This window comes from Mirounga angustirostris, unplaced genomic scaffold (assembly GCF_029215605.1).
Source record: "Mirounga angustirostris isolate CCGP_5_RB_7025 unplaced genomic scaffold, mMirAng1.0.hap1 SCAF_6, whole genome shotgun sequence".
In the NCBI taxonomy this organism is placed as follows: domain Eukaryota; kingdom Metazoa; phylum Chordata; class Mammalia; order Carnivora; family Phocidae; genus Mirounga; species Mirounga angustirostris.
Genome location: NW_026991714.1, coordinates 75,584,613 through 75,598,094, shown reverse-complemented (window position 1 = coordinate 75,598,094; position 13,482 = coordinate 75,584,613). Strand labels below are relative to the sequence as shown.

Here is a 13,482-nt window from a genome sequence, read left to right as displayed (position 1 = left end):
GGGCTCTACCTTTCCCCCACTAGGAATTTGCAACCAATGGGATGCAGAATATGACCATTGTTATTTCGGGTCTGTGCAATGTGTATACACATTACATTACCACCTTTGAAGAATACCAGGTAAAGTAAAAAGTTCTCGGCCTTTAAATGAACTATCCCCTCATCAAGACTGTTGTGTCAAATGCAAGTTTTCTTTCTAGACTTCCTTACTGGTGGTTTTGAGAGATGATTTTGTTTTGGGACAGAGGAGAGAATGAGAATAAGCCAGAGGTTGTATGTGGGAGTTCTAGGTTTGCCCTTTCCAAGTTTAAGTCAGAATTCTGGTCTCACTGATGACTACTTTTTCTGAAATAAATTATTTTGTCAAGAGTACTGGTCATAAGCCTGGGCAGGGGCATACAATCTTCCTAACTCTGTCCATGGTGCTTCTGGCACCTGAAGCTTCTGTAAACCCCGGGGAAAACTCCCACTGATAGCTACTATTTATTTATTTATTGAAGATTTTTTTAAAATTATTTATTCATGAGAGAGAGAGAGGCAGAGGGAGAAACAGATTCCCTGAAGAGCAGGGAGCCCGATGCGGGACTTGATCCGAGGACCCCGGGATCATGACCTGAGCTGAAGGCAGACGCCCAGCCGACTGAGCCACCCAGGCGCCCCATAGCTACTATTTATTGAATGTACTAGCTCAGCACTTTGCAAATGTTATCTTCAGTCATCTTCATAACAAGCCCTGGAGTAGGGTTTTATTATATCCATGACATAAATTAAGAAACAAAGTCTCCGATAATTTAGGGGAGGTAATGTTTCTTTGTTTGCAAAGAGTGCAGACAGTAGCTCAAGTACTTTTTAACAGTAGTAGTTTAAAACACGGGAACAGTCTGGATACCCACAGTTCATGTTTGCTGATATATCTGCTGGCATATCTTGGCAGTCCACACAGAGGCATACAATCTACTTTTTGACAAATGTCCAGTGATGCCAACAGTGGGATCTGCCCTGCTGTCCTCTGTTGACTTTCCTGAAAGTCCCTGTCTTCTAGGGAATTCTGTCGAATAATGATTCTTAATTGGGGCAAACTTGGATGGGAATACTTTTCATTTATCCATGTTTTCATTTCTCTGTAACTGTTTTGTAGAATTTCCTTCAATTAGGAATGTAGGTAACAAACAACAATAATATTAGCAGTACCTCTGACTTTGTCACCAATAGGAACCACAGATACTTTTTATATCACAAAGAGTTATTGCAGATTTAGAATGAAGGGGGGGAATCGGAGGGAGAGAAGAACCATGAGAAACTATGGACTCTGAGAAACAAACTGAGGGTTCTAGAGGGGAGGGGGCGGGGGAATGGGTTAGCCTGGTGATGGGTATTAAGGAGGGCACGTTCTGCATGGAGCACTGGGTGTTATACGCAAACAATGAATCATGGAACACTGCATCAAAAACTAATGATGTAATGTATGGTGACTAACATAACATAATAAAAAGAAGAGTTATTGCAGATTTGGAAATAACTTCACTCTCATCAGTCTTTTAAAATCACAGTAGTTATTAGATCTGCTTACTTGTTATTCAGTAAAGAACACAAACATTACTCGTTGTTCAATAAAGAAGAACAAACATTATGCTATCACAAAAATGGTTTATTTTTGTTTGATTAGATATATTTCAGTCTAATTGGTTTTCTTTGTCAACAATGTATTTATACGTTTAGAAACATTTACTCTGAGAGGGGTCCATAGACCTCAGCAGGCTGCAATAGGAGTCCAGGGCACAAATAAGGTTAGGAACCCCTACAGCTTCTCTCAGGGACATGCTTCTGCAAGGATTAATACTAATTAATTTATTTACTAATTCATTCAACAGACATGTGTTGAGACAGATACTGTACTAGCCACTATCTGGGCATAACAATAAGTAAAAATCTGCCTCTACCCTCAAGACTACTAGGGTTTATGATCTAGAGAAGAGCAGGTAATCACATTGCTGTAAAAGGGATTCATAAGGTAATAGGAAAACAAAGAGAAAGTGCACTAGTCTGTATTGGGTATTTGAGAATGGAGACTGGCAGATTTTCTGAAAGATGTAACCTCTGTCTGAGTTCTTGAGAATGACTAGGGCTAGTTGGGGAAAGAGTTAGGGAAGTATCCCATATTGAGGAAGCTACCATGCAAAGGTCTGGGGGTGCTGAGTTAGTACGTTTGAGGGGCCATAATTAGTTGAGGGTAGTGAGACAGGGGCTAGTTGATAAGGTTGTAGTTGATGGAGCATCTTTTATGCTATGCCACAGAGCTTTACCTCAATAAGGAATGTTTTGGAAAATGGCAGTAGAATTCCAAAGAAGGAGTGTTCTGATCAAATTTTGATTTAGGAAGGTCTCTAGGATGACAGTGTAGAAAAATAAATTGGAAGAGCAGGTGTGGGGGCAGAGAACTGATTAGGAAGTTGTAGTTATGATCTGGGTGAGAGCCAAGGGTTTGGCCACAGTAAGATCAGGAAAGACAGAGGAAAATGAAAGAATTCAAGAGATTCCAAGTAATGGTAGCTTGGAGACTTCCAGGATGTAGGATGAGGGAGAGGGAGGAGTCTAAGATGGCGGAAGGGTGGCATTCCCTGGGATGAAGAACGTTGCAGGGAGAGCGGGTCTCTGGAGTGACGAGTTCCACTTTAGATTTGATGAGTCTGAGATTCTTGTGGAACAACAGGAAGCTTGCAGTTCAGCTAAAGGAGATGTATCTCGTTCTATTTTATAGCATGTGATGGTTAAATGTCCTTCTCCAGACAGTACCATCACCCATCCCCCCTCAATTTCTCCAGGAGTTACTGAGACTCTCATTTTCCCTCATTTTTTCTTCTCTTGCTGTTTCTTGAGGGCCAATGTTTCTATCACAAGTACTTAAGATAGACTTAAGCTTAGGAGTTATTCCCCTCTCTCAGATTAGATGGACTGACAGTCCAAATGGCGTAAACCAAGAGAACCCACTGCCTTTAGCAAGGAGTTAATGGGATCCATTTACTTTAGCTGGTAAATGAAAATGCCCACTGTCCTTTGTTATGATTAATTTTGAATTATGTGAGGTGTTCAACATCACACCCCTCCCTAAGATGTGGCACCTCTGTACATGGATGGAGATCTATAGAATGGTATAAAACCCAGCCCTGTCCCTCCTGCAGGCTCAGCGGTACGAGGCGGCATCTACAATTTATGGACCACACACTCTGTCTGCTTACATCCAGCTCTTCAGAGGTCTTGCGAAGGCCATTGCTACGGTAATCGAAACTCGTAGGCATGTGTGTCTCAGGGGTGGGGAGATGCAGAGAGAAGCAAAAGAAAACGTTAGCTTTAAATGTCCAATTTCTTTCAAAACCTTTATATTTAAAAAGTTTGTATCTTATGAAATATCTCTAAGAAATAAAACCATTAGTAAATTCAGATGCAATTAACATCTCTTGGTGGTGACAAGTTAGTTCACATATATGATCTCATATTAGCCTCATGATCATCATGTGAAAGTATGGAGGTATCATTTTTTCCCCATTTTTCAGATGAACAAAGCGGTTCAGAGAAGTAAGTCCTCAGGCTTACTCTAAGTCTCTCCAATCACTTCATGAGTTGAGCGGGTCATTCCTTCTGAGATGCCCATTTCCCATATTGTAGCATCTCTGAAATGGGGATGCATCTTCCAATCAGAGGAATTTTATGATTATAATTAGTAGCATGTTTTTACTTTCTTGGTGGCTCAAAAATAATAGCAGTTGCTATAATCACTAGAGGTTTAGATGTGATGAAGTACAACTTTGGAACGTGTACACCTTGCATCAATCTAGAATACATGCACCTCAAAAAGTTGACTTAGAAGAACTCTACTTGTGGCCTCTTTCTTTGGGGGTGCAGATATTAATGAAGCTGACTCTGGCCTCAGCAGATGAGCCAATAAGCAGGATAAAAGACTTAAAATCATCAGCAGATCTTTATATAATACCATATAAGCCCCAATAAAGGCTGGGACACAATTACCACCTAGCACAGACAACAAAGCCCTTTCAGAGAAAGAGCTTGGTTATATCGAGTGGAAGCAAACGATACAGCTGCTTCTGTGGGTCAAAACAGTTGAATATTGGCAATTCCATATGACTCCGCCTAACTGCTGACCATATGAAGTTTCACTACAGGGTATCTACTGAGGATGTATTTAAATTGCTCGATGATTGTTTTTATCATTGCATTCCTCTCACTTTTAGGTCTGATCCTTTTTTCCTTTCCCAAAGTAGAACTGCTTTAATTTTCATCATAAAAGCTGTAACTAGTTATAGAATATTCAGATTATACAGAAAATTATAAACCTATAGCCCATCCCAAGAGATGGCCATTGTTTTCACTTACATTATGACTGTACATCTACGGTTCCTCCCAGGCAAATAGTCTTCAAGCTTTATCGTGATACGTAGGGAGAAAGTGTGATTCATTTTGTAGAAATTTGTGTCACAGCCAGGGTTATGGTTCTGTAGCTAAGATTAGCTATGTGATCTCGGAAAAAAACACTGAGTATCTCCCAGCTTATGTTCCCATTTGTGAAAGGGGAACACCAGCAAATAGGTGTTACGGCCTTTGAAAAAGATTACATTATTAAAGTGAGGATCAGTGTCCATTATGAAGGACCACTTAAAATTCGAGATTAGCACTGTGATGACACTATTAAAGGTGACAGATATTGTGGAAAACATAGATTAAATCAGTCAGGGCATACGCTGACCTTAACTTCTAAGTTAAAAGTATATTATATTTTTGTGCTTGCTTCGGCAGCACATAGACTAAAAAAAAGTATATTATATTTTTTAATTAGCACAGAGAAGGATCTAGGGGGGAAAAAGCTTGGTATTGACTCTGGGTAAGAGAGGCTCGACACTTTTTAAAAAATAGTAATCACATTGTCATGGTACGAAGGCTTGCCATGTGTTAGCGCTCCTATCCAAAGTCACACAGTTGAAAAACGTCTGTCCCAGAACCTAAAGTTGTATCATGTCTACACTCTGATCCCTGGACTGCATGGTCCGGGGAAGCAAAAGTGTTGTCTGTGACCCAAACTTTCCTCTAGTGACAAAAGTTTAAATTGTGGACGTCTAGACTCATATTTTAGCAAAGTTGCCCCACATTTTGTTAAAATTCTTAGCTCTTGGAGAGAGGCTCTGTGTGTGTGTGTGTGTGTGTGTGTTTCCTTTAATGAAGGCATTTCTGGGAGGTGGGGGCCTGGGGAAAGGGGCTTTGACTCTACATTGTGTGGTCCGTAAGCAAATGCTCTCTGTTCTAGGATACAGTAGCCAACCTGAGCAGAGGTCCAGAGCCTCCATTTTTCAAACAACTGATGGCCCCATTAATTCCTAATGTTGTGGATAGAGCACCAACAGGCAAAACTTTTGGGGATGTTCTGCAGCCCGCAAAACCTACATACAGAGTGGTAAGGCTCCCAAAGAGATATAGGAATCCTCCAGAAGCCTGTATCTGTCTAATGTCAACACCTGCCTCTAATCATGCTCTACACCAGCTGTTAGCAGTGATGATTTTGACAGTTGTTCTGAACTCTGCAGAGCCTCTGCAAATGTGGGAATGGGGAAATATTTATTTTTCAGGTGGTAATGATGTAAAATCAAATTTCTAAAATCCAAATTCTTCTTTTCTTCTTAAATGGATGGTCATGGAATCATTTGCTAGAGCTCAGAAAAGTCTCTTAAATCAAGGACAGGAAAAGCACGTAGCAATGAAGCAGGACTTGGACTACTACTATTTTATATTGATCTTGTGTCCTGTACCTTTGCTAGATCATTTATTAGTCCCAGTAGATTTGGGGCGGGGGATGTGGATTCCTTAGAAATTTCTACATATAGTATCATATCGCCTGTGAATAAAAGCAAGCTTACTTTTTCCTTTTTGGATTTCTTTTCTGGAGGCCTTTAATTTTTTTCCCTTAATGCACTGGCTGGAATCTCCAATACAATGTTGAAGACACGTTGTAAGACTGGGCATCCTTCTCTTGTTTCTAATCAGGAGGAGAAGAGTATTCTGTCGTTAAGTATGATGTTTCCTTGAGGATTTTTGTAGATGGCTTTAATCAAGTTGAGAAAGTTCCTTTGTATGCCAAGTTTTTTTTTTTTAAATGAAGAATGGATGTTGGATTTGTTTCAAATGCTGTCATGTCTACTGAGGCGATCGTGTAGGATTTTGTCTTTTATTCTATTAAGATAGTGTATCGCATTAGTTGATTTTCAGATATTAAATAAATACCCTTTCTTAATGGTGTAGAATCTTTTTTTTAAAAAGATTTTATTTATTTATTTATTTATTTGAGAGAGAGAATGAGATAGAGAGAGAGAGCATGAGAGGGGGAAGGTCAGAGAGAGAAGCAGACTCCCTGCCGAGCAGGGAGCCCGATGCGGGACTCGATCCCAGGACTCCAGGATCATGACCTGAGCCGAAGGCAGTCGCTTAACCAACTGAGCCACCCAGGCGCCCCTAGAATCTTTTTTATATGTTGTTGAATTTGGTTTGTTAATATTTTGCTGAAGTTTTATACTCATGTCCATGAGGGATATTTGCAGTCTTCTTTTCACATGTTAGGGTAACACTTGTCTCAAAGAATGAGTTAGCAAGTGTTTCCTCTTGTATTTTCTGGAAGTGCATGGAAAATACTGGCATTATTTCTTCTTTAAATATTCAGTCAGATTTATCAGCAAAACCCCACGGACCTTGGCTTCTCCCTATGGCAAAATTTTTATTTACCACTCCAATTTCTTATTATAAGCCTCTTCAGATTTTCTGTTTTTTTTTTTCTTGAGTTGATTATGTATCTCTCTTAGCATTTAGTTTGTGTTGAGGAATGTATCTTTCTAAAAATTGCATCCTCCTAGACATTTGCCTGTTTCATGTAAGTTGCCTATTTTGTTTGGCTAAAGTTCATAATATGTTCTTACAATCCTTTTAATTTCTATAGCGTCAACAATGATGGCCCTTTTTTCTTCCTGATTTTGATAATTTGTGTCTTCAGAGAGCTAGCTTTTAGCTTCCTTGATTTTATCTATTGTTTTTCTATTTCAATTTTGATTTTTTGTTTTGATTTTTGCTCTGGTGTTTTATATTCTTCCTTCTGACTGCTTAGATTTTATTTTGCTCTTCTCATTTCTTAAGGTAGAAGCTTAGGTTCTTTTTATGTTTTAGTGTAACTTTTTATTCCTCTGTTGATTTTTTTTTTTTTTTACTATATCTATTGTTGATTATTTTCCTAGTAGTTGTTTTAGGGACTTGAAAAGGAAAAAGAATTCTGATTCTCCTCTCCACCCTTTCAGTACTTCTGACAGCAGCTGTGTGGATGTTTTCCCCACACCAAGCAATTCTCCAGTTCTCTGCAGACATCAACTTGGTGTCCTATAATTCAGTTCAATTCTGACACTATCTCCTTGGGGTTGGCATTTACTTCACAGGTTAAGGGCTCAGTCACACAAGATTGTACCCCTCCACTCCCACCCCCTCACACGCTTCAGATACCAATGGTGAATCTAAGTTGTTACCTCTGCTTCTGACTGATTGGCTACAAATTGGAGATTCCCATGAGCCCCTCCTAGGGTTAAATAACTTGCTGGAACAGGCTCACAGAACTCAGGAAACCAGTTTACTTACTAGGTTATCAATTTATTATACACGGATTACAACTCAGGAACAGCCTGATGGTGGTATGGGGGAAGGAGGGCCAAGCTTCCATGACCTCTTCAGGAAGGCCACCCTCCCAACATCTCCATGCATTCACCCATCAAGAAGCTCTCTGAACCCCAGACTTTAGGGACTTTTATTCAGGCTTCATGATAGAGGCACAGTTGATTAAATCATTGGCTTTTGATGATTAACTCAACCCTCAGTCTCTTTCCCCTCCCTGGAGATCAGGGGGTTGGACTTGATAATTCCAACCCTCTAATTACAAGACTGATTCCCCTGGCAAGTAACCCTCACCCCCACGTTACCCAGAAACCCTCAGCCACTGGTCATCTCATTAACATACAAAAAGACACACTACTTCTGGGATTCCAAGGGTTTTAGGAGCTGTGTACCACGAAATGGGGACAGAGACTACATATATATATATATATATATATATATGTCTTACTATGTCATAGGGCTAAAATATGCATCTCAACTAATTGCACCCTACTTCGATATAATACTAATAATTCCAAAAGATATAAAAAGATTGCTATAATAGATCTGTTTTTCCTTTCCCATCCTTTGTGATATCGTCACATATATCGCATCTATATATAAATGCAATAATACATTGTTATAGCTAATTGTCTTATCCAATCTCATACCTTCTAAAGAGATTAAGAGAAGATATGGAAAAGTATATTCATAGAATATTTTAAACCAAGCCTACATATTTACCATTCCGGTGCTCTTTATTGTTTCTTAGGAATCTGAACTATTATTACCACGTACCCTCATTTCCTTTCAGCATGAAGAACTTCCTTAGTATTTTTGGTAGGACAGCTCTGCTAACAACAAATTCCCTCAGGCTCTATTTAGCACAATGGCTTTATTTTTCCTTTATCTTTGAAGAATAGTTTTGCTACGTTCTTGGTTGAGAAGTGTGTTATCCTGTCAACACTTTCTTCACTCTCTAATGAGAAGTCAATTGCTAATCTATTGGAGTTACTCTGTAAGTAATGCATCATTTTTCTCGTACTGCTTTCAAGATTTTCTATTTGTCTCCATCTGCCACCAGTTTGCTAACAGTGTATCTCAATGTTCTCAATGCGAAGCACTCTGGGATTATCCTATTTGGGATTTGTTGAGTTCCTTGGGTTGGCAAGGTAATGTTTATCAAGTTTGGAAAGTTTTCATCCTTTATTTCTGCCAAAAGATTTTTCATTTGTTTGTTTCTCTCTTCTGGTTTGTGAATGAATGATGGTGTGTACTTGATGTCCCACTTGTTTCTGAGGTTCTAGCAATTTTTCTTCAGTTTTTTCCTGTCCGTTCTTCATATCAAATAATTTATATTGATAAATTCTAGTTCACTTATCTTTTCTTCTGTCATCTCATATTTGCTATTAAGCTCTTCTAGTGAATTTCTCGTGTCAGTTGTGATTTTCGGCTCTAGAACATCCAATCCATTTTTAACAATTACTTCTCTTCACTGAGGTTCTCTATATGTTAAGTCATTATCATCAGACTTTTCTTTAATTCTTTAAATGTGATTGTATTCGTTCTTAGAACATCTTCACAACCACTGCTTTGAAGTCCTTGTTTATTAACTACAACATCTGGGAACACAGAACGTCAGGGTTTTTTTGTTTGTTTTTTTAAATTTATTTTCTTAAAAATTTTTAAATTTTTTTTGTTTTTTTAATCTTATTTTATTATGTTAGTCACCATACAACACATCATTAGTTTTTGATGTAGTGTTCCGTGATTCATTCAGAATGGCAGTTTTGATTGGGCTTTTTTCCCTTAGTATGAGTGATATTTTCATGTACACACATCCCATGATTTTTTTATTGAATACTGGATGTGTTTTGATACATTGTGGTAATTCTGGATTCTAGCCTCACCTCCCCACCCCAAAGTTGTTTTTGTTTGTTTGTTGGCTCACTGAAAACTAGACTGGACCAAATCAGTACAGTCTGTCTCTCTTGCAATGTGTGGCTATTGGGTCTGCTCCGTTTTTTTTTTTTTTTTGTCCTTGATTTTAAGTCTGGCTCTCAAGGTGTTGCCCCTGTGGTTATGTAACTTAATGTCCAGCCAAATATTGATCAGAGTGTGTGCTTAGATGCTTCAGGGAGTAAGAATTTCAGTCTCTGCTGATATGTTCTTTTCCTGGCTTCAGGTGGTTCTCTTCCCTGCATGCAGAGTTGAGGGGAACCTTCTACAGATCTCCAGAGTTCTCTCTCTGTATGTAGCTCTCTCTCTGGTACGCTCTTCTATTACTCTACCTTGTAAACGTAAGACTATTTGGCCTTCATGGACTCCCACATCTATTCCTTAATGTAGATCAACTGCCTGGCTTTGCTTGACCTCTGCTTTCTTGTGCTGTGAACTGCCCACTCTGAGGGCATTAGCCTGGGGCAGTTGTGGGGCTCATTTGGTCTGTTTTCTGTCACTGTAGGCTCACTGTTTTCATCGTTTGATTGTTTTCATTGCTCTGCTGTCTGTAAAACCGTGGTTTAATACACATTTGTCCAGCTTGTTAGTTGTTTCAGGTGGGAAGGTAGGTACACGCCTTGTCATTCCACTTTGTATCTCACACGAGCATGTCCGTGTCCATGTAAGTCATTCACGGGAAGTTTTGACTGCTTTGATTTGAGTCAGTCCATTTCCTGTATGTGTGTTGGAGGGGAGTGTGAGACCATATCAGAGGTTGAAGAAACCATTTTAATGCATTGTCTTCATCTCTATCTGAATGTACTAAAAGCAAATTTATTGGCGAAAAATTCTTGAGTAATTTCTTGGCCAAAAATTCCTTTGTCCGTTGCTGCAAGAGTGTGTTCTCTGATAGTCTCAGAAGATGAGTCACTTGATTAAATAGGATAGAATCTGCACAGGTGCCCAGAATCCTAGAACATTTCATAAATCATGGCCCAAATATGAGCACAGCAAAGAACAAACTCATAAAATGAGTTTTTATCTTCAGGGAGAAGTTGTTGAAGTTACATTCGTAGGCGCTAACCCAAAGAATTCAGCAGAAAACCAGGTAAGCATCAATGATTCTTTTGACAGATTTAAATCCACTTTTTAGTCTTCATTTGAATAGCCTTATAGAGGTTAAGGACATAATGATAAAATGTTCCAACTTGCTTTTCATCTTATTTTTTAGGTGTGGGGAAATTTTCAGTAGGAAGAGTAATGTGGAATTCAGTCTGGGGGGAAAAAAGCACAGGAAACATTTAACCGGGTCTGCTTAGGATCACATATTGCACAAAGCATAGAGAGCTACATGTCCCTTGAGAAGATACAAATTTGAATACAATCCCATTTATGTATTCCAATTTAGAAACTCTACTAAACTGGGTAAAATAACCAAAGGGCCAAGAATGAAGTATATCTTTGGTTCCTTCCTACCCCCATTCTGGCTCCTCTCTTACTCCAGCACTGTAGCCTCTGGTCCTACCTCCAGAGTGATCATGGGACCCTGGGGGGATGTTCCACTGGCTTGGGGCCCTGGCCCAGGTGCTTTACGTTATCTTGCTTTGCCATTTCCTGACTCTTTACTGCTGGCACTAATGGGATATTTATTTATTAATCTTGAAAAATGACACAAGAAATACATGTTCAATGTAAAAACAGACCATATAGAAGTGCTTAAAGTGGAATGTGAAAGTACCTCTCTGTCCATAAACCTTTTTAGAGGTAATAATTGTTCAGAGTGTGTTATATATCATTTCATATATTGTTTTGATCATATATAAAGTATACATATGTAATGTAGCTATTAATAAAATTAATTAATTTTACTCCTTTGTCACTCCTTTAGAATGTTCTTATAACAGGGACACCTGGGTGGCTCAGTCAGTTAAGCATCCAACTCTTGATTTCAGCTCTGGTCGTGATCATGAGGGTTGTGAGATCGTGAGGGTCGTGAGATCGAACCACGCTCCATGCTGAGCGTGGAGTCTGCTCAAGATTCTCTCTTTTCCTCCCCCTCGGCCCCTCCTCTCTCTCTAAAAAAATAAAAAAGAATGTTCCTATAACTACACAAGCAATAACTAGGCATATTCTAGTTGTAAAAATTCAAACAATAAAGAAATATGTAGGAGAAAGAGTAAGTATACAAAAGTGATTTCAAGGTCAGATTTTTTAGTGTGGCTGAGGATGCATTTACTGTATGCATGAGCCATTCTTCCCAGGGACCATTGTTTCTTATAACCCCAAACACCGTTCTCCCAAATGAACCTTCCATTTCTGTTCATTGAAATATCATTAGTGCTCTGATACAATTGTGGCAATATGACATTGTCAAATATGACACTGGGGAAAAATGTTCTACTGCTTGGAAAGTCAACATGCACCTGTTGGAAATAATTTCTCTAGGCAGTCAAACCATGCCATAATATTTGCATGTTTATAGCATTGTTTTCTGAAGCTATCAAAGCGTTACGGCAAAACTGCAGGATTAGCTGTCCTTTGATGTCCTTAGGCTGGAGAAATACCATCCTCGTTACTGCCTTGCAGAAACAGGAGAACAAAATGCTTAAAGCACTGTAACGAGAGTAGAGTTGATTTCTAATAGTGCTCTGGGACTTGGCATACAATTTCCACTCCCTTTTATTGTTGGTAATCCTTACCACTATTTATCGAAGATGCCTACTCTTTGTAGGCACCCGGTGAAGCGCTTTACATACATTATTACATCAATCTCATTTAATTCTCCCTACTATCCATTGGCTTACATTTTATTGTCCCCATTTTACAGATGAGAAAACCAAGCCTAGAAAGCTTAAGTAACTTGTATTAACTAATTGTGTATCAGGTAGAGATTAGGGTTGGGAGGGGGGAAAGGATAGTCACATAGTTCACAAACACAGTGGCCTAGACTTGTTCTCTGGTCTACACTCTAGACCTGTCCCTGAGAGTTCACCGAATCTCCTACTCCATCTACCGCCACTCTGATGTCACTCTGCCCTAAATGGCTGGAAACCCTTCTCTTTACAAGTCACCATCATCATGAAAACTTCATTGAATATAACCTATTCGTTGAGTAGAGTTTTAAATAATCCCATGGCCCAGGTGTTAGTGAGTGATCCATTCAGCAGAGTTTTAACTGAACACCTGTGACAGGTATAAAGGGCTGTAATGGATAAAAGTGAATCAGACACAAGTCCTGCCCGTAAGAGCCCACAATCTAAAGATTTTTGAGGAAAATTGGAGATTTATGGCCACTGTGTCTTTTAATTTGTTATATTATTCAAATCTGTGCTTTATTTGACACGGAATTCTTAGTCTGAATTGAATTATTATAGCAATTTTCCAATGGGAAAAATAAAACCTGCTTTTGATGTCCTTTCTAGGAATCCATTATGACAAAATATAGGGATTACTTTTAGCACCCTAGGGACAGGGAAGATTTATGCATCCTTTTCAATTCTTTCACTTGGGAGGTATATTTACTCATAATTCATTTACCCAGAGAAGGAAAGATGAAGAAACTCTCTCATTTTCCCTCCCAAGTCTTGAGGTGACTAGAGAAAGTCTTGGAATATAGATCAATAAACATGTCATGAAAAGGTTTGGCTTATGCCTTTTTAAACATCTCAAGTTTTATTCTATCTCTTCTCTGCCCCCGTTTGTAAAATTTGCTATCAGCTCCAAAATTATGATCATTCAGTTTTCTAAAAAAAAAAAAAAAAAGTCATGGTGTGTAATAGCCTGGATAAATTAGCATTCTGAAGACATTGCCTAGAATGTAAAGAGAAGCACCTAAGAATTTGGATGAAATTCTAAT

At 38.9% G+C, this 13,482-nt stretch overlaps 1 protein-coding gene across 1 annotated transcript in view; it reads left to right on the top strand.

Annotated features, from left to right (window-relative positions):
* ASAH2 (N-acylsphingosine amidohydrolase 2) overlaps nt 1–13,482 on the top strand; it is a 93,990-nt gene that overhangs the window by 75,638 nt on the left and 4,870 nt on the right. The window contains exons 16-19 of the mRNA XM_045876191.2: nt 24–119; nt 3,179–3,274; nt 5,314–5,460; nt 10,675–10,734. Of these exons, the coding sequence (XP_045732147.1) occupies nt 24–119; nt 3,179–3,274; nt 5,314–5,460; nt 10,675–10,734 (399 nt within the window). The remainder of the gene's footprint in view (nt 1–23; nt 120–3,178; nt 3,275–5,313; nt 5,461–10,674; nt 10,735–13,482) is intronic.